This window comes from Tupaia chinensis, unplaced genomic scaffold (assembly GCF_000334495.1).
Source record: "Tupaia chinensis unplaced genomic scaffold, TupChi_1.0 Scaffold000322_1, whole genome shotgun sequence".
Lineage (NCBI taxonomy): Eukaryota > Metazoa > Chordata > Mammalia > Scandentia > Tupaiidae > Tupaia > Tupaia belangeri.
The window spans coordinates 5,272,520-5,294,699 of NW_006159816.1; the positions used below are offsets into that span (position 1 = coordinate 5,272,520).

The window sequence follows — 22,180 nt, forward strand, 5'->3', positions numbered from 1 at the left end:
GGGAGCAACAGGAATCCCCTGCCAGTCGTGGTGGGAGTACAAAATAGCATTGTCACTTTAGAACACGGTTTTATAGTTTCTTGCAAAATTAAACACACTCTTACTATACATGCCAGGAGTTGCACTCCTGGGTATTTATCCAAATGAGTTGAAAACATGTCCCCACAAAAACTAACACATGACTGTTTATATTAGCTTTATTCATAATTGTTAAAACTTAAAAGCAATCATGATATCCTTCAATAGGTGAGTGAATGAAGAGACTTTGTTGTTTTCTAGACAATGGAATATTAATCAGTGATAAAAAGAAATAACTTGGGACCAGCAGGTGGCATAATGGTTATGTCTCTGGACTCCCAAATAGTTGACAGCAGTTTGAGCCCTGGACCTGGCAGCTTAAAACTCACACAGGGCATGTGTATGTGCGTGACTGGAGGAAGAGGGATTGTCGCATTGCCGTCTCCGCAGGGGGTGATTTCTCACTTTCTGTCTCTCTGTCTTCCTCTCTTTGTCTCTCTGGCAAACATACATGCCCTATAGGAAAAGTCTTTTAAAAATATTTTTAAAACATTAAAAAGAAATAAACTATTGGTCTAGCTATGGAGATGCAAGTGGGAGGGTACCACTGCATGATAGCTAAAGCCACATGGGAGGCTCAAGTTCAGTTCTTGGCCCAACCTAGATAGGCTGGGCATGGTGGTGCATGCCTGTCTTTCTAGCTAACTGGGAGCCCGTGACAGGAAGGGCCGAAACTTGGTGAGATCTTGTCAAAAAATACCTATCTCTCTCTTCCATTTGATCGCTCTTAATAATGAAAAAGAAAAAATAAATGAACTGTAAAAAGATGAAAAGACTCTAGCCATGGTGGCACAGTGGTAGCACATAGTTCTGCAATATTGAGGCCACAGGGAAGGTCATGAGTTCACATCCTGAGATCTTTCTGTCCATGTTGTGTACAGCTGGCACGTATGAGTCTGGGGTAGATGGTAGCATGAAGAAACTGCTGGAGGTACCTCCCTCTTTCTCATGGAAGAATTAAACTTGAAAAAAAAAAAGGGGGCGTGGCAGGGAAGGATATGGCGGTACCTTAAATGGATATCGCTAAGTGAAAGAAGCCAGTCTGAAAAGTATAGATGCACTGTACGATTCCAACAATATGGCATTCTGAGTGAGACAGAACTATGGCATCAGTACAAAGATCAGTGATTTCCAGGGGTTTGAGGAGAAGAGAGGGAATAATGGGTGAAGTACAAGAGATTTTTTAAACTGTCCTGTATGATACTGTAATGGTAGGTATATAACAGTAAAAAACAGTGTGAATATATTTCAAATAAAAAAAATTTCATCAGAAAATAGTATAAGAGGAATCTTCCTCTTTACACATTGATTATGAAATAAGATTGTTTTTTAGTGACAGGGTGTTGATGCCCTAAGTTACTATGTAGTGTAGCTTCCTGCGTTTCTACCTGTACTTGGTAAGTGGCAATCAGAATGATCTGAATAGATGAAACCTTAAGAATGCCTAGATCAAACTGCAGCTCAAACTGACTTCTTGAAGGAGCTCTGAGTTACAAAAATGAATGGGATGAATGGCGGGATGAGATATTTAGGTCAACTGCTTATAAAAATAACCCTGACTGGGTTACGTAGATAAATTTGTAAAAGTTCTTTATGCCATGAGAAGGAGTAAAACAAGTTTACTGAACTATCATATTTATACATCTTAGACAAAGCAGTCGTTGCTTGCAGGCCTATTGGACTGCATCAAACATGACAATTGCTGATGACAAGTAAGTGTTCTTAAAATATTAAGTGAAATAGTTAGTGTTCTTAAAATATTAAGAGTGTTTACCAAGCAATAGGCAAAAGATGAATTTCCAGTTACAAAATGAGCAAAAGAAACAAGAGACTGTATTTAAAAATAGAGATAACCAATCAATCATGGAAAATGTTCAGTCTCACTAGTCATCAATAAATGTAAATCAGTGCAAAAAATGAGAATGAATTTTATCTGTCAGATAGATAGGATTTTAAAAGAATGATGGTACAAAATGTTGTATGAGTGGGGGTAAATGAATACTGATTACTGTTGGTGGGAGTATAAAATGGTAGAGAATTTGCGAGTGTGATTTGGCAGTAATAAGATCTCGCTTGACTAATGAGATCATTTCATGCACATTTTCTTTGACCTTAAAATTTTACTATAGGAATCTGTCCAGAAAAAGTGTTGTCCCAGTACACAAATGCATTTGTAAGGAAATTCACAGCAGCACTATTTGAAACAGAGTAAAATTGAAAAACTATAAATGTAATGGTTACATCCATTCTCTAGAATATTCTGCAGAGATTAAGATGAATATAGCAGTTCTCTTAACACTAATATGTAAAGAAAACAACTTACAGTGTGCTCTCACTTAGGTTTATAAACACCCCTCAAAGTCTATACAATAGTATGCATTCCATTTTAAATGTTCAGAATAGGGCCAGCAGGTGGCATGGAGGTTAAAGCACTGTGTCCCATATGGTCAACTGCACGGTTCAAGTCCCGGACCAACAGCTTGAAAAATATGCCAGGCATATATGCATGTGTATCCAAAATCCCTAGAGGAGAATAGAGGAGAAGAATTTTGGCATGGCTATCCCCCCGTGGGGTGATTTCTCACTTTCCTTCTCTCTCTTTCACTTTCTCGCTCCCATGAGCACACATGCCCTGTAGCATACATTTTTAAATTAAAATAAATGAATTAATTAAGCATTCATAATAAACTATAAAATCTAGCTGGAGTTGTCCCTTGGGAAGGAAGTTAATAGTGGACAGGAAATTAAACTTATTTTATGCCCTTCTGTACTTTTTTTTAACAACAACAAACAAAATTGTGTATTGTTAGGAGTTATTTAAATTGTACACACATGGGCCAACAGGTGGCATGGTGATTAAAGCACTGAATCCCACGTGACTGACTCTGCAGTTCAAGTTCTGGACCCAGTGGACTGAAAAACATGCTGGGCATGTGTATGTACATGCTTAAAACCCTGAGAGGAGAATGGGGTAGAAAGGATTGCAGTGTGGCCATCCCTCCTGGGGCGACGTGGGTGGTGGTGATTTCTCACTTTTTCTCTTTTTTTGTCTCTATCCAACACAAGCCCTATGGCAAAAGAAAAAAAAAAAAGTACACACACATCGGTGAATTAATACTGGTAAAGCATTTACAATATTGCTTGGTACCGAGACGTGTTATATTAAGTGTGTGCTAAATAATACCAGTAAGTCCCAATATTAGGGCTTTATTCTAATAAAGTAATCATGGGATGCACAAAGATTTAATTGCAAGGATGTTTAACCCCAGATCAATATTAATATTAATATATAGTTGGAAATAACTTAAATGTTCAATGGTATATGACTGACAACAGTAAACGACATTAATTCAGGGAACCAGCAGTTAGCGTAATGGCTATGTCGCTGGACTCCCACGTAGTAGACCACGGTTTGCGTCCCGGACCCAGTGGCTTAGAACTCACGCTGGGCGCATGTGCATGCGTGCCCAAGATCCCGAGAGGAGAATGGAGGAGAAGGGATTGTAGCGTGACCAACCCCCCTGGGGGGTGATTTCTCGCTTTCTCTCTGTCTCTCTCTGTCTGTCTGGTGAGCACACGCGCCCTATAGCGGAAACCTCTCCAAAAAAAAAAATTAATTCATACAAGGGAATATTTATGGTAATTTTTAATAATTTTACTGAGGTACATTTTACATATAACAAAATTTACTCAATCCACATAAAAAAATTCAATGACTTTTAGTTAACCGAGTGAGAGGTGCAACTAGCGTCAGCGATCAGTTTTAGAACGCATCCCCAGTAAAGTCCTCTACGCCCGTTATAGTGTATCCTATTCACCGCTGACCCAGGCCACCACCAATCTACATTTTTTTTCTTTTTCTTCAATATATGATAGGATACTTTGCATCCAAAGAAGTTGGTAATAGTTAATGATAGCTAGTTATAAAAAGTGGGGGGGAAAAACAGATAAAATATGGATAGGATTAAACTCTACCTCTCCCACCATTGAGAAAAAAAGGGCTGGAGAAGCCCCAGCAGAATAGAAGCTGCTTCTTCAAATTTGCAGTTCGATATGAATATTCACCACAAGGCCATGGAACAAATAGGGCTCAACCTCTGTTTTCAGATTTACAGTCTAGTGCGTACTCAGCCATTTTACCTGTTAGTAAGTTGTTGATTATTCTCAACTAACCATAAAGATATTGGAACACTGTACTGGCTATTCTGTGCTTGACCAGGAATAGTAGGAATAGCCATACATCTTCTTATCTGTGCTGAATCAGGCTGGCCTTGGCGCTCTGGGTGGTGATCAAATTTACAATGCTATTGTTACCACCCATGCTTTTATGGTAATTTTCTTTATAGTAATACCTATCATAATTGTTTTAGTGGGTTTTTTGTTTTGTTTTGTTTTGTTTTTGTTTGTTTGTTTGTTTTTGCTACAGGGCACGTGCGCTTGCCAGAAAGAGAGAGACAGAGAGATAGAAAGCGAGAAATCCCCCTCGAGGGGGAATGGCCACCCCACAATCCCTTCTCCTCCATTGTCCTCTTGGGATCTTGGGCACGCACGCACACGCGCCCAGTGTGATTTTAAGCCACCAGGTCCGGGACTCGAACTGCAGTCGGCTACATGGCCATTGGGCGACATAGCCATTACCCTAACTGCTGGTCCCCCCATTATAATTGATAGATTCAGAAACTTATTAGTCCCACTAATAATTGAATCTCCTGATACAGCTTTCCCACAAATAAATAATATAAATTTATGACTGCTCCCGCCCTCATTTATTTATTTATTTATTTATTTATTTTTTTGAGAGATTTTCACTGTAGGGCACGTGCGCTCGCCAGACAGACAGAGAGAGACATAGAGACAGAAAGCGAGAAATCACCCCCCAGGGGGGATGGTCACGCCGCAATCCCTTCTCCTCCATCCTCCTCTCGGGATCTTGGGCACGCACGCACACGCGCCCGGTGTGAGTTTTAAGCCACCGGGTCCGGGACACGAACCGCGGTCGACTACGTGGGAATCCAGCGACACAGTCATTACGCTAACTGCTGGTTCCCTCTCGCCCTCATTTTCATTACCACTAGCATCGTCAGTAGTGGAAGCAGGAACAGGGGCAGTATACGCACCACTAGCAGGCAACATGTCCATGTAGGAGCCTCAGCTGACATAACACTTTTCTTGCTACGTCTTGCTGGGGTTTCTTCAATTTTAAGAGCCATTAGCTTTATTACTACCATTATTAATATAAAACCACCAGCAACGTCCCGATATCAAACACCATTATTTGTCTGATCAGTATTAATTACTGCCGTGCTGTTACTTCTATCCCCACCTGTACTAGCAGCAGGGATTACTGTACTACTAACAGACTACAATCTAAATACCACATTCTTTGACCCGACTAGAGGAGGAGATTTAATCCTTCATCAGCCTACTTGGGTTATTTGAAAGAAAAAAGAAAGAAGAAAAATGGAATGATATGATGCAGCATCTTAAGAGTGGTTACCATGGAGTGGTAAAATTATGAGGAATTTTTTCTTTTGAAATCTATGATCAGAAAAAAAAAATACAGGCGCTCTTCAGAGAAATTGCAGATTGTGTTCCAAACCACCATAATAAAATAAATATTGCAATGAAACAAGTCACTGGATTTTTATACCAGACACTGTATAGGAGGGGGTAGATAGTATGAGGTGGGAGGAAGAGGCTCAGGGAAAACATTCGACAGTTACGAGAATGTAAAGCTGTCTGTCAAAAATGATATATGTGATAATATCTTTGACTTGATTGACATGCACCCCTGCAGACTTAGAAAACCACGTGTATGTTGTACAGATGTTCAATGATTAAATACAAATTTAAAACGTTATGTTTACACTACAGTAGTTTGTTAAGCGTACAATAACATGGTGTCTAAAACACAATATACGTACTTTCCATCTGGATCTTCTATCTGGACCACTGAAACTTTCTCCATAGCAATATGAGGCTGTTTTGCTTTCTTATTATTCATGTTTTCACCAGAATAGCATTTTTAATTTCCTTCAAGCACTTTTCCTTTGCATTCACAACTTGACTAACTCTCTCTTTTTTTAAGAGGTTTTTTGCTATAGGGCGCGTGTGCTCGCCAGAAAGACAGAGAGAGACAGAGAGACAGAAAGCAAGAAGGCACCCCCTGGGCGGGGGTGGGGGGGGATGGCCACGCCACAATCCCTTCTCCTCCATTCTCCTCTTGGGATTTTGGGCACGCACGCACACACGCTTGGCGTGATTTTAAGCCACTGGGTCTGGGACTCCAACCACGTTTAATACATGGGAGTCCAACGACATAGCCATTATGCTAACTGCTGGTCCCACAACTTAACTAACTCTTTAGCACAAGACACCTGGCTTTAGGCCTCTCTCAGCTTTTCATGTCTTCCTCACTAAGCTTAATCATTTCTAGCATCTGACTTGAATTGAGAGATATGTGATTCTTCCTTTCACTTGAATAGTTAGAGGCCATTGCAGGATTATTGATTGGCTTAATTTGAATATTGTTGGGTCTCAGGAAATAATGAGGTGTGAGGAGGGAGAGAGGCAGGGGAATGACTGGAAGAAGGAGGAGGTGGAACATAGACGTTTGTCAATAAGGTTGTCCATCTTATATGGGTGCTGTTCGTGGTGCCCCTATGCAACTACAATAGTAACATTGAAGATAACGAGTCATGATCACAATAATGGATACAATAGCACAAGAAGGTTGACATTGTGAGAAAGAGGTACCGAAATGAGACACAGACACACGTAAGAACATGCTATTGGAAACGGTGCTCATAGATTTGCTCAAGGCAGCATTGTCCCAAACTTCCAATTTGTAAATAATACCGTATGTGTGAAGCACAATAAACAAAAATGCAATAGAACAACATATTCCTGTGCAAATTAACTTAGAAAGGATGTGGCTCCTATAACAGATTCTGTCAGTGTTTTCCCTTCAATGGAATGTCTGTAAAGAGTAGGGGTTAAGAACTGCCTCCAGACATGCTTCTCTGAAGTTATAGGGATGAGGGATGGTATCAAATAAATATAAAGTTATTGGGTGACGTAACAGTACCTGCATCATTTAAGCAGTCAGCAGACCAGAACCTCTAAAATGTCAAAATAATCTGGTTGATGCTACAAGTCTACTTGTCAGGAATTAGATTCAGTTTGTCTACTTGGATAAGCATGGCCTCTTGGGAATATTTCAGCCAATACTATCTTGTAGGAGAGGGGAAGGAATGATGGAAGGGTGCTCATTCTGATACCCCTGGAGTCCCAGCTTTAATACCCAAGGACAGAGGCAGAAGTACCTACCTTGCCATCTTTTAAGAAGGGAGAGCCAAAGAAGAGTGATGAGGTTACCCAAATAAGGGGACAGGAGTCCATAAAGATTCGTGCTTTTGGGAACCAGCAGTTAGCGTAATGGCTATGTCGCTGGACTCCCACGTAGTCGACCGCGGTTCATGTCCCGGACCCGGTGGCTTAAAACTCACGCCGGGCGCGTGTGCGTGCGTGCCCAAGATCCCGAGAGGAGAATGGAGGAGAAGGGATTGCGGCGTGACCATCCCCCCTGGGGGGTGATTTCTCGCTTTCTGTCTCTATGTCTCTCTCTGTCTGTCTGGCGAGCGCACGCGCCCTACAGTGAAAATCTCTCCAAAAAAAAAGACAGATTCGCGCTTTTGAACGTGCTCTGCCCTGATTTTGGATCAATAAGGAGCCTGCCTTGCTTCATTTCCTTGTGGCCTCTTGTCTGCATCTCTGCTCCTCACAGAATATCTACTCCTTTGTCTAATTCTTGCCTTTAGCTCCTAAAAACAAAGCTTTCCCAGGAATAGCAGATGGTGTAATGGTTATGTTGCTGGACTCCCACATAGTTGACCATGGTTCAAGTCCTGGACCCAGCAGCCTAAAACTCAGGCCAGGTGCATGTATGTGTGTGGGTGCCCCAAATCCTGAGAGGACCATGGAGGAGAAGGGATTCCGGCATGACCATCCCCCTGGGGGATGATTTCTCACTCTCTGTCTGTCTCTCCGGTGAGTGCACACGACCTACAGCAGAAAATCTCTCTTAAAACAAAACTTTTCCTTTTTCCTTATTTGCCATATTGTTCTTCCTCATCTTTCTGAATGAAGTCCTCCACCCTCTTTTGTAGAGTGCTAATTCATTTTTTTGGAGACACTTTTGCTATAGGGCATGTGCACTCCCTGGAGAGATAGAGTCTGAAAGGAAGAAATGATCCCCTGAGGGGATGGCCACACTGCAATCCCTTCTCCTCTATTCTCCTCTTGGGATTTTGGGCATGCATGCGCATGTGCCTGGTGTGAGTTTTAGGCCGCTGGGTCTGCAGTTAGTCATATGAGTCCAGAGATGTAACTATTACGCCATCCGCTGGTCGCCCCACTAATTCTCACAGAGGACAATTCCAAACCACATGTAACTGATGTAACTGGATGATCTATTTCATGTTTCTTTTTCTTTCTTTTTTTTAAAGCAAAGTCAGTATTTTATGTTTCTGTATATCTTTTAGAGACGGTTTTCTCTGCAGAGGGTAGTATATAATTAATTTTTAAAAAGGCATGCTTTAGTCAAGGATCCACATTTTGGTGTGAATTAACAAGATTCAGTTATGATTCTGATTCTTGACATAGAAGTCCCACATATTACCTTTACTTGAGTTTTCATAGAAACAAGATGGCAGTGAATGAAAACATATTCTTGAAGTTGATATTTCTTCTGAAAGTCTAGAAAATTCTAAATTCATTTTAAAATTATTTTTAATATTCTATTGCTAAAATATTCCTGAAAGTGTTTCTTTAATATGAAAATAAAGTGATTGCTTCCATATTCTGATACATTATTTTCCAAATTATTCTATTTGACAAATCTTATTTATCATTTGAATCCAACAATCTTAAACAAATTTTATTTCCATTTTTTTAGATAACTATTTGTTTAACTTTATTATTATTATTTTAATATTTACAGAGACACAGAGAAAGGCAGAGAGAGAGAAAGAGAGGAAGTGAGAAAGCAAGTTTCCAGTTCTGGGACTCACATCACAGTCAGCCATGTGGGAGTCCAGCGCCATTAACCACCATGCCACCTGCTGGCCCTGAATCACAACAATCTTAAAACATTCCCAGTTCCAAACCAGTGAATCCCATATCAGTGAAGCTTTGCCTTATGGTTAAAGCCTGGAGGCAGGAGAGACTAAAAGTGCAGTGGTGGGCATCTGCACAAGGGAGGGAGTGCTGCCTGTAGGGAGGAAAACTCACCCACTGATTTAGCAGCTAGTAACATGGCTCCTCAAGTTACTTTGCCTTATGGGGACCCAAAAAGAGGACGGTCCTAGGCCCCTCACTGAGAATCTTCCATGTAGACCTCCAGCATCCTTTACTCACGTAATTGGACCAGACCAGATCATGGGGCTTTAATAGCCTTTCTCTATGGCTCGCAAGTTTAAAAGGTCCAGCTACCTACTGTCTTTTTTCAGTGCCTTGATGGAAGGCCCAGTGCTCAGATTTTATGCTTATTAGAGATACTTTCAGGAGTTTCCATGGCTAAAGTGACTTTTTTAACACTGTTTAATGATTTTCAGTTTAACTCCCTTTCTGAGTGGGATGTTGTAAAGATTAATTAGCCGAGATTCATAAAGTGCTTTCAAGCTGAAAAGTGCTGCACAAGGGTATACAGACTCATTAGCTCCGTAGTCATTAGGCTTTTTAGATCTTTTGGCATTCAGAAACTAGATGGTGAAGGCCAAATTGGTATTTTGGTTGAGTTGGGGGAACTTCACAAAAAGCAGGATAGAGCAGTATATCTTTAAACAAAAAAAGAAAAAGACATCTGTTGCACTGGGACTGAAAAGAAAGGGGTATAAAAATATTGTTTTTTTATTTTCTTTCTCTCTTTTTTAATTGCCAGAAAGCATTTAAAGTGTACTTGCCAGAAAGAGACAAAGAGAGGAACATACGCTCCAGTAGGGTGTGGTCACACTGCTCTGCCTTCTACATTTCCCCGTTTTGTTGAGACGTGGGACATGCATGCTCACATTCCCAGAATGCTTTTCACGCCTGCAGAGCTGAGTTTGAACCATAGTTGGCCATGCGAGATCTGGTTTCCTTAGTCACTAGAGTACATTTTCTTCTTCCACGCTGGCTATTTTCACACTAGTATTTCTCTTACTCTCATTTCAAAGCTGTATTTACCTGCTTCTCTTGTACATTTATTTAGAAACCATGGATCATATTGTCAAATGGATATCCATAGTGCAGTTGATTCTGGCCCCAGTGTATTGAATTGCCATGCCAATGAATGACACAGGGTAGAACATTGTCTTTGTTAATCAAGATCCTCTCTCAATGTGCAATGAGTCATGAAAGTATACTATTGTCTCTATCCACAGTAATTTTCAGTCAATGTATATGTTAGTGTTTTGTATGATTTAATTACGCCTTTGATTGAGGCTGCAGAAGCTCAAACTGGCTTCCAAAAACCTAAGAAGTCCTAAAGAAACCAAGATACAGATAGATAATTTATAAAGAATTAGACTGATGGCTGATGCTCTAGCAGCACAGCATTTTAGTTGCATACGCAATCCAATTACCTATTTAAGATGGCCAATTGCTACCAATTTTATTTTCTTAGTCCATTTATTCCTTTTTCTATTACACTTTATTTCCTTTATTTTTGTGATTAAACTAGAAAAAATGTTAATGTCACAGGGCATGTTTATACATGAGAGAGGGAGAGCCTACCAATGAGGCCCGGTCAAGTGGCATCCCCTTTACTCTATTCCTCCTTCCTCTCAGGATCCTGGGCACATGTGCCTGGTGTGATTTTCAAGTCTCTGGGACTGGGATTCCAACTGCAGTGGGCCATGTGGGATCCCTCTCTCCCCATATAGCACTAACCACTTTGTAAGGGGCCAGCCCTAAATTAGAAATTTTAAGTATAACTTGACTTAATTAAACATCTTTAGCCTCTTAAATAAGATGGACTTAAAGACTTTAACTTTCAATACTACCTTCCTGGTATACATATTGCTTTTTTTCTTTTAATTTCTTTTCTTTTCTCTTCTTCTTTTTTCTTTTTTTTGGAGAGGTTTTTGCTATAGGGTACATGCGCTTGCCAGAAAGACAGAGAGAGACAGAGACAGAAAGTGAGAAATCACCCCCCAGGGAGGATGGCCACGCTGCAATCCCTTCTCCTCCATTCTCCTCTCGGGATCTTGGGCACACAGCACACGCGCCCGGTGTGAGTTTAGGCTGCCAGGTCTGGGACTCAAACCATGGTCGATTACATGGGAGTCCAGTGACACAGCCATTATGCTAACTGCTGGTCCCTTCTTTTCTTTTTTTTTAAATATTCCAACTGCTAAAATACATTTTTCTAAACTTATTTTTAACATTTAATCACTGTGTATCATCACAGCATACCAGATGAATTTTTCCATCATGAATACACTGCACAAAGGTCCAGTCAAGGACATTACCGTATACATTATAATCAGTAGATTTCTTTCCATTTTGGGTCCCTTCAATGTTGCTTCTTTCTTTTTCTTTTTCTTTCTTTCTTTTTTTTTTTTTTTTGGAGAGGTTTTTGCTATAAGGGCACATGCGCTCGCCAGACAGACAGAGAGAGACATAGAGACAGAAAGCGAGAAATCACCCTCTAGGGGGGATGGTCACGCCGCAATCCCTTCTCTTCCATTCTCCTCTCGGGATTTTGGGTACGTACGTACACGCGTCCGGCGTGAGTTTTAAGCCACCGGGTCCGGGACACGAACCGCGGTCGACTATGTGGGAGTCCAGAGACATAGCCATTACACTAACTGCTGGTTCCAATGTTGCTTCTTTCTTCTTCCCCTTAATTCTCCCTCTCTCACTGTCCCTCATTTCCCACTTCCCTTCCCACACTGTTTCCAGTGTCACCTTTACTTTGTTTCTAATTCTATCTTGCTCTGTTACTTCAATTAGACAGTATTATTATTATTATTATTAGTCAGTTTGCTTATGATTACCCACATGCATGCCAAGATTTTTCTTTTTCATTTCTCCCAGTATCCCCTTCCTCTCTTTGGGGATAGCATTTTTTCCCCAAAGACTAAACTTTATAACATCCTTTAATGTTGGTGGTAAATATTTTTGTTTTTCATGAAAATGTGTTTATTTTATTATTTTTTTTTTGAGATGTTTTTGCTCTAGGGCACGTGCAATCGCCAGAAAGACAGAAAGAGACAGAGAGACAGAAAGCAAGAAATTACCCCCCTGAGGGGATGGCCACAAGGCAATCCCTTCTCCTCATTCTCCTCTCGGGATCTTGGGCATGCATGCACAAGCACCCGGCGTGAGTTTAAGTCACCAGGTCCAGGATTCAAACTGCAGTCGACTACATGGGAGTCCAGTGACATAGCCATTATGCTAACTGCTGGTCCCCAAAATGTGTTTATTTTATGATCAGTCTTCAGAGAAGAAAATTATTACAGATTTTAGTAATTGTTACTGGGGACCTTACCTTACAATTACAAATACTAAGTTACCATGTGTCAGAGCTCATAAATACATATGCATAGGACAATGAAAGAAAGCAATGCTGTTAATGATATGTGAATAGGTGCTTATAACTTAGGATAAAATGTTCAGTGATAGCAGCATACACAGATTATTCAGGGAATTGCAGTATATGAGAGGAACCTCAAATGTAAAGTCTTCTGTAATGGACAGTGAGCAGGCCTAGCCTCGACCCAGAGGGGAACATTGTTTTTTTGATACTGCATTGTAAACAGTAATTCCCTTTGCTCTGATAGGAGATATTTCTGTCTTCCAAGGCTGTTCATTGCCTCTCTTTTCAATTAACTTAGGTCACAGTGGAGGTGATTATTTTGTAAAACTTAATTGAAAATCAATTTAAAGGGGCCGGCAAGTGGTGTGGTGGTTGGGGTGCTGAATTCCCACATGGCCAACCACGGTTCAAATCCTGGACCTGCTGGCTTGCTTTCTTGCTTTCCCTCTCTCTCTCTCTCTCTCTCTCTCACTCTCTGGAAAATAATAACAATAGTAATAATAATTCATAAAATTAATAAATAATTATTTTTTGAAAAAACAACTTAAAAAGTGGTTCTAGGGGTCGGCAGATGGCATGGTGATTAAGACACTGGACTCCCACATAGTTGACCACAGTTTGATTCTCAGACTTGATGGCTTGCTTTCTCATTTTCCTTCTCTTTTTCACTCTGTCTTTTTCTGGTCAAATTAAAATAATGATAATAATACAAATAAAATTAAAACAACTGTTTTTTAAAAAGTGGTTCTAATAACAGAGACACTGATACAAACATACATCTGAAATGTTTCAATAAATTTCAGGAAAATATAAAAGAAGTATGATTTTAAAATCAGTATAATATTTTGTATTTTTAAAATGTATGTGATTAAAATAATAACTTAAATATAACAAATTTTAAAATAATCATTATTTATTTTTAATTTGCCACAAGGTACATGCACTCACTAGAGTGAGACAGACAAAGGGAGAGACAGAGGGAAGACAAAAGCCCACCATGGGGCTTGGTCATGCTTCAGTCTCTTCTCCTCCATCTCTCCCTCCGGTTGAGATTTTAAGCATGCACACTCATGCACCTGATGTGTCTGGCAGGCTGCCAGGTCTGGAACTCTAACTGCACAGTTGGCCGTATAGGGCCCAGCTGTCTTAACCACCAGGCCATGAGTTGGCCTGATCATTAAAATTCTGATAGATAGAAATGGAGGTTGAAGGCAAAAACAACTTCAGATGACGCAGAGTGTGGAGACGTAGCTGAAGGTAGGTTATTTTGGAGGACTGAGCTGGTGCAATCATTCAGTTTAGCAGAAACACAGACTGCATAAGCTAGGAGATAAAGCTAGAGCCCAGTCTTGGAAGACCTTTAATGCTAGAATTGTAACTTGAGCTTTAAGATATATTTTCTGTGGAAGTATCGAAGGAGACTGAGCTGGCTCGTAATCATCTTGTGAATGTAATTAAAATTGGTGGCACATGAGGGACTAGGGCTGGTGTCATGTGATTTCTTGTACTCACCACATTACTCCAGTGCCGACCTGAGAAGGTAGTCAGGTGATTCTTGTTGAATTGAGCTGCTCTGTATATGCTGAGTACAGGGAGGAGGCTGTCAGTTTTGCCACTTGCTTTTGTTTGGATGCTGCTGTAGACGCATTCACTTGAAAAATTACAGTATACAAAATAAGACAGTGTGAGTCTATTTTGCCATTCAAAATGCCTTGCTAAATGTTTCATAATTGGCTTAAATTAGCACGGTTTCTCTCATTTCTCCTCTCTACTGAAGAATAAAAATTGGAGTTAGACTGATATGAGGGGTTTGTTACATTTGTATGAGGAAATTTCATGAAAGTGACATTTACTAGACATTTAAAATGGAGGAAGACTGTGGAGTTGCTTTTCCTGAGGTTGCGACAAGTAAATACCACTCATCTGTCAAGACCAAATAAAGGAGTGTGGTGTCAGACACAGTAGGGGAGATTAAAGAACTAATCATACCAATCTGACTGACATGTTTTCTCGATAGTACATTGTGCAACTCACACACACAAAGATAGCTTATACTGTATGGAAAAAGTATTTGCAAATTCAAAATTCTTACGCTGAAAACTAGGTTTAACAGAAGCAAGTTTGGTTGAGGCTGAAGAGAGTTACCATGGACTGACAGTACGACCTTGGGCTGCTCCTGGACTTTCAGGCTCTTCCTTTCTTCCATTTCCCTCCTTTCCATCATTTTGAGTGTGATCTAACGCTAAGCTTCCCCCTGAATGCTGGGGCCTGACTATCTGCTAACAGGTCCTCGTGAAGGCAGTTTCTTTTCTGTTTGAACATTCTAGTCTGGCCGTTATAACCACACTCTGATGTCTGTCAGTTGTGGTCAGTTTTGTTTAGGATTTCCCTTAAACCAGCTGCTAGACAGACAACCACCTGAGGATGATGCTTTGTTATCCCTGGAAACCAAGTTGTGTCTGCTCTTCCCAAACTGCTTTCTGCTTGCACAGTGTCTTGGACTACTTCTACTCTTAAGGAATTTACTTCAAGGGGGACAGATGGTGGCGCAATGGTGAAACGCCATTCTCTGCATAGCAATCCCACACAGGGAAGGTTCCTGTGCCATATCTGGAGATCTCTTTTTTTTTTTTTTTGGGAGAGATTTTCACTGTAGGGCGCGTGCGCTCGCCAGACAGACAGAGAGAGACATAGAGACAGAAAGCGAGAAATCACCCCCCAGGGGGGATGGTCACGCCGCAATCCCTTCTCCTCCATTCTCCTCTCGGGATCTTGGGCACGCACGCACACGCGCCCGGCGTGAGTTTTAAGCCACCGGGTCCGGGACACGAACCGCGGTCGACTACGTGGGAGTCCAGCGACATAGCCATTACGCTAACTGCTGGTTCCCAAGATCTCTTTGTGTATGTGTGGCATGCATTTGCCCATGATCTGGGTCTTGCTGAAACTGAGAGTGGCATCAAGACCCTGTTGAGGATGCTTTCTCTCCCTCTTTCTCTAGTTGTAACAGTGTGTCTTATAATGCTACAGCTAATTGACCCGTCATACTAATGATACGAAAAACATCGTACTGATGATTTGAAAGACATATTAGAGTTTGGAAAGCAGGAGAATGTAGGGTCAGGCTGCTTGGATTCAAAAATCCAGCTTCACCACTTACTCTCTAGCTTGAGCTCATGTGAAGAACTAGCAAGGTAGTCTGTCGTAGAATCATAGATGATGGTAGAAGACATCAGAAGACATGGAACTCTTAGATCAGTGACAAAGGACAGTGTATTATTCACAGCGATAGCTATAGTCCCAGTATCAGCATTTGTGTTGATTCCTAAACTCTGGCTGCATTACAGGAGAGGAATGCCAAGTATAAAAAGCCCAGAACCAGCAGTTGCCATAATAGTTATGTCGCTTGACTTGCATGTAGTAGACCACGGTTCAAGTCCAGGACCTGGAAGCTTAAACCTTATGCAGGGTGCATGTGCATGTGTGCCCAGAATCCTAAGAGAAGAATGGAGGAGATATTAAAAATGAAGTAACGCAAGCCTATGATATATTGGAAAGCATTTCATATCATTATTTGGTTACTCTCTTCTTAGTTTGACTTACAAATCACCATAAACTTGGCCCTTGGGGGTAAAAAAAATAGACAAATTAAATAAAAAGATAAATAGTGAAAAGTTAAAATAAGTAGCCCATAGCTCCTCTTCTTTATCGCCATCATAGTCATTATCTCCATGGGAGAAAAAAAATCCAAAAAAACTGCAAAAAAAGTACTTTTTGAGTATGTAGGTGAGGTTGAAAGTGGCCTTACTCTGGCTAATGTCAGATAAATTGTGGTGGAATATCTGGCAGCTTTGTGTCAATAACTTTACACTGTCAGTGACTTTATGGACAAAATGACTAAGGTCTGAGGGGAGCAGTAAGGAGGAGGGAAGTAAGTAGGAGTGAAAGAGTGGTTAACAAGTAACACCTAATCCTACAAGGCAGTGCGAAAATTCAGGGAAGAAATTTATCCTAAAAAGACCTAAAATACTCAACTCAATGATTTTTGAACCTCTTCCTAACACTGATCCTATCGTTTCACTCTTTTTTAAGTATAATCATAGCTTTGGCTTTTATCGGGCTCTGAAATTCTTTCAGGGACTCTAGGATGAATTTGAGCATGCTCGGGTAGCTGAAACAAGATTTTAATGAAATAGAAATAATAAGGAATGAGAATAGCTCTTTCTCTTTTGTCTTCCTCAAGTCCTCTGCAAAATCGCCTTTCACTCCAGGTAATTCTGTCCCAGGTGTCCCAGAGGTGTCTCACATGTGCACCTGGGATGGTGGTCTGTGGTCCTGCTCACAGTGAGCACTGCGCTGCCCTCCGCTGGGCATGGCAGGAACTGGTCCCTATTGATGCTCTGCACCTCTTCATAAGGCACTGTAGTGGTGTCCCTGCGTAAGAGGGAGAGAGACAGAGACACAGAGCAACTGATATAAAACATGCCTTTTCCCTTTTGCTTTAGAGAAGTCCCCAAAGCAACGTCACTTTTTTCTTCCATGCTGTGAAAAGTTTAATGAAATCGTTTTTACAGTTTCTACTTGTTAACGCTCTCTCTCTCTCGAATCAGATTCTGGAGATGAATTTGAGTGAGTCGCAGGCAGTACTGAAAACCCCTAGATCTAAGACTCTTGCCATGAGAAAGTCTTTGTTATGGCCAGCCCCATCCCAGCTGGGTGTGTGTTCCCATAGAAGAGTTCTCTCTCATAGACTTCCCAGCCTTTCCTGCAACAGCTTCTCTAGAACCATTCCACCAGTTTGTATTTGTGTCCCATTATGTCACAAAGCAGTAAACACAGTTAAAGCTTTTTGCAGGTTACCAAGTCCTCTGGTCTCTAAGTTTCCTCTGGACTCATCTCAACAAGAATGCTTAAACCTAGTACCTGACAAATCTAGGGTCCCGGTGATTCCTGACCCAGGCACATACATACAAAGGAATTCTCTTATATCCTGCCCACGTCCACATGTGAATGTGAATACAAGCATTGATTTCAAGAGAGATCACAGATAAATTGCTTATTCACTCTTTTGGAATCTAAGAAGAAATATAGGGCTCTAGACAGTTCCTGTATCATTGCTGTCATAATCTGTGGCTTTACTTAATATCTTCAAAGACATTAATTCTGCTGGTAAAGCTTGATTTACACTATCTCATGGTTAACTCTGAAAAATATTCCTTCTAAAGTCAAAACACTAGTATCAACAACTCCATACTCAATCCCTATGGTTGAAAAGATAGTGTTCCAGTCAGGCATATGCAGGACATGTCGAAATTAGTTCAGCCTCTGGTGTTCTAGTGTTCTTCTCTTCTAATGCTTTCAACCTCTTTGCCTCAGGTTATGCAGATGTATCTTCCATTCTGTGGAATTGCCATCTCTAATGCTCAGCTCTTTGCTGCCTCAAGGAAAGAATATGAAAGAAGTAGGGTAAGTAGAAAGAAAACCGTGCTGACAATCTTCAAAGAGCTGTCTTTCTAGTTTCTGTGAGCCATTGTGTGTTTTGAAAATAGCACATTATTTTTTAATAGCCCAACAATCCTTTTTATTCATATAATCCTGCAAGGCTATGGTTAAAGGTACCTTTTAAACAATAACCTGAAATGAAAGTGAACACAAATTCTCTGTTGTGGTTTGGGGAAGTGGAAGCTTGTGGTTGTTTTTGTTGTTGTTAGTTGGGGCTTTGTTTGTTTGTTTGTTTGTATTTTGAGAGGGTTTTGCTATAGGGCACGTGCGCTCACCAGACAGACAGAGAGAGACATAGAGAGAGAAAGCAAGAAATCACTCCCCAGAGGGGATGGTCACGCCGCAATCCCTTCTCCTCCATTCTCCTCTCTGGATCTTGGGCACGCATGCACACGCGCCCGGCGTGAGTTTTAAGCCACTGGGTCTGGGACGCGAACCGCGGTCTACTACGTAGGAGTCCAGCGACATAGCCATTATACTAACTGCTGGTTCCCTTTTTTTTTTTTTAAGTAAAATTAATTTCACATCTATAGTGTAAAGCAGCAGGTGTATTCTTGTTTACTTATAGCTGTGAAAGAATGACACGATTTGGTAATTTTTCAAAAATTTTGCTCTTTTAAGAAGCAAGGTAGGGACCTGCAGGTGGTGTAGCAGTTAAGAAACTGAACTCCTACACAGCCAAGCTCAGTTTTAGTCCAGGACCTGGTGGCTTGAAAATCATGCTGGGCACGTGTGCATGTGTGCCCAAAATCCCAGGAGGAGAAAGGGGAAAAGGGGTTGTGATGTGGCCATCCCCCGCTGTGTGGGGGGAGGGATGATTTATCACTTTCCCTCTCATTGTCTGTCTCTGTCTTTCTCCTGTGAGTGCACACACCTTACACAAAAACATAAAAAAAGAAGCAAGGTATATTAGAAACATGATTTCATTCACCCCCTAGGTTTTGGTTTTGAATTGAAAAGTTTTCTGGAGAGCAACACCAGACACTTAGGACAATAACGCAAAAAACTACTTAATAGCATTTGAAGAAGCGTACTTAGAGGGATTGATCTCAAATATCTTCATGAGTTCAGAATGAAATAGTAATTAAGCAAAGACTGGTATTTAAAAATGCATATATAATTTTTTATTATTTTATTTTATACATTCAATCACTGTACATTATTACAACTTCTGAATTACCCAAGATGAATATACTACACCCCAGTCCAGCTGGAGATATCATACACATTATCATCAACAGACAATCCTCCATTTCTGTATCTCTCAAATGTCTTGCCTCTTTATTTTTCTCCTTGATTCTTTTCCTCTCACTCTCCCCCATCTCCCACCTTCTTTGCACACAGTCTCCAATATCCATAACCATTTCCCATGCCTTTATATACCCTGGTCGTTCAGTTTCTGCCACAGAGTGCAGACAGTCGGCATATATTAACTGGAGACATACAGCGTCTCTCTTTCATAGACTGACTTGCTTCGTTCAGAAGTAAATCTTCCATAGTTATCTACTTTCTATGAAATGACAGGGTCTTGTTTTTTTTTTATGTTTGACTGGTATTTCATAGAGTATATGTACCACACTTTTTCAATCTATTCATCTGTTCATGGACATTTGGGTTGGTTCCATGTCTTAGCAATCATGAATAATGCTGCAATAAACATAGATATGCATAAACATAGATATGCAAGTGCTTTTCTGAGTGTTTTCCTATCCTTTGGGTAGATACCAGGAGTGCAATTGCTGGATCATATGATAGTTCTATTTGTAGATCGTTGCCAAACCTCCATATTCATCTCCATAATTCACAATTTACAGGCCCACCAACAGTATAAAAGAGTTCCCTTTTCACCACAGCCTTGCCAGCACTTACCAATGCATATATAATTTAAAACATAATTTATAATATAGAGATAATTAAATTATGTTAGACTCATTCTACTTTAAAATATAGAACGATTGCCATCACAACTTACAAATATACTTAACAAGATGTTCAAAAAGGCTTGAAACCCTCAGCTAGGATGGTAATCAAACTAATTACAAATTTTACTTGCTAAATATTATGAATTATGAATATTTCATAGTCAACAGATGAATACAGTAGACTACTACAATCATTTTTCTTAGCATGATAGACCACATTGTTTCTCTGACCTATATCATTTTTTCATCTGTAGCCACATATCTACTCAATTCCTTTCATCTTGCATTCCAGTAATAAAATCCTGAATGTTCAGAAAACAATCTGATTCATTTTATCATACTTTTAACTACATTTCTGCCTCTAGTTTCAATGCCTGGTGTACAATCTCCCTTCCCACTCCCTCCTGCCTTGCGTATCTGTGAGGGCCCAGATCCTTCCAGTTCATCTCCCCTTCTTCTCTTACTACTCTTTTCTGAATGTGCTCTATTGCTGTTCTATTGTGGACATCTATCACACTACATTGTTTAATAATGGTCCTCCTCTCCAACTATAGCATCAACTCCTTATGGAAAACTTCATGCATCATCAATCTTTGCATCCTCATGTAAGGCACAATTCATTTACTCATTCTATAAGTATTTATTGTGTGGTTATCTTCCACCACCACCAATCCAAAGTCTCTACCCTTATGTAACTTACTATTCTAGTGAGAACAATAGATGAAAGACAAGGAAATAAATAAAAAAATAATATAGTATCTGGTAGGTGATGGGTTTTATGAAGAAAAATAAAGGGCGATAAAGGAATAGAGACTGCTTATGGAAGGGTTAAATTAGGAAGATGTTTACTTTAGGGGGTGATAAAGAAGGTCTCTATGAAGGAATGCCATCTGAGCAGAAACCTGAATGAAATGAAGGAGCAAAGCCACACAAAGGCCTGAAGCAAGCACGCAAGCCAGGGAGATATCAAGCCCAGGTCCCAGGTTAGGAGAAAGCTTCGTTGCTGTATTTAAAGAGCAGAGAGAAAAGGAGAGAGTGAAAAAAAATAGTGAGGATGAAGAGACAGGCTAGAAGCCCAGAGATAGGTAGAAAGGCCTATGGGCATGCAAGGACTTTGGCTTTTATTCTGAGGGTTATGAAAAGCCACTAGAAGATTTTGAGATGAGGCTTATTTACTCTTTAAAAATATTATTATGGGGCCAGCAGGTGCTGTAGTTATTAAGGAGCTGGACTTGCACATGGTGGATTATGGTTTGAGTCCCAGACCTGGCATCTTGAAAATCACGCTGGGCTTGTGTGTGTGTGTGTGTGTGTGTGTGTGTGTGTGTGTGTGTGCGTGCGTGTCTAAAATCCCAAGAGAATGGAGGAGAAGGGGTTATAGTGTGGCCAGTCCCCAATTTCTTTTTTTCATTATTATTATTTTTTATATTACATTTAATCAAATATATGTTTACAGTGTATAACATTTCTTTTTCCAGCATGATTATCATGCATGTCAGTCAAGACAAAAATATTACTATTTAATTTTTATTTTTCACAAGCACATATTAATATAATTTAAAACAAGCTTAAAAATGCATGTTATTTAAAAATAAAAAATAACAAATAAAAAACATTACTATATACATCCTCATCAGCAAACAGCTTTCCAATTTTTCTCAGATTTTTTTAGATATACATTTTATGAGTTTTTTAAACATTCGATTGCTATACATCATTTTATTTGTTAAAGATAATTTACCCAAAATGAAATGCTTCTCAGACCAGTCCGCTTGAGAATACTGTACATGTTATCATTAACAGATAATAAACCATTTCTGTGTCCCACAAATGTCATACCTATTACTTCTCCTGATTTTCTTCTCTATACTCTTCCCTTCTCCCTCCATCCCCTGTTCCACACTGTCTTCAGGATCCATAACTATTTTCACTGCTTTTATGCCCTCCAATATTTCCATCTCTACCAGAGTGCAGATAGTTGGTATATATTAACTGGATACACACAATATCTTTCTTTCATAGCTGGCTTGCTTCACTCAGCAGTAAATCTTCCATATTCGACCACTTTCTATCCAGTGCCTGGATCTTGTTTTTTTTT

The 22,180-nt window shown here is 40.2% G+C and overlaps 1 protein-coding gene across 1 annotated transcript in view; it reads left to right on the forward strand.

The window, feature by feature from the left end:
- Positions 1 to 22,180, forward strand: part of PDE11A (phosphodiesterase 11A) — a 439,743-nt gene that overhangs the window by 130,628 nt on the left and 286,935 nt on the right. The window contains exon 3 of the mRNA XM_006151668.3: positions 18,035 to 18,124. Coding sequence (XP_006151730.1) covers positions 18,035 to 18,124 — 90 coding nt within the window. The remainder of the gene's footprint in view (positions 1 to 18,034; positions 18,125 to 22,180) is intronic.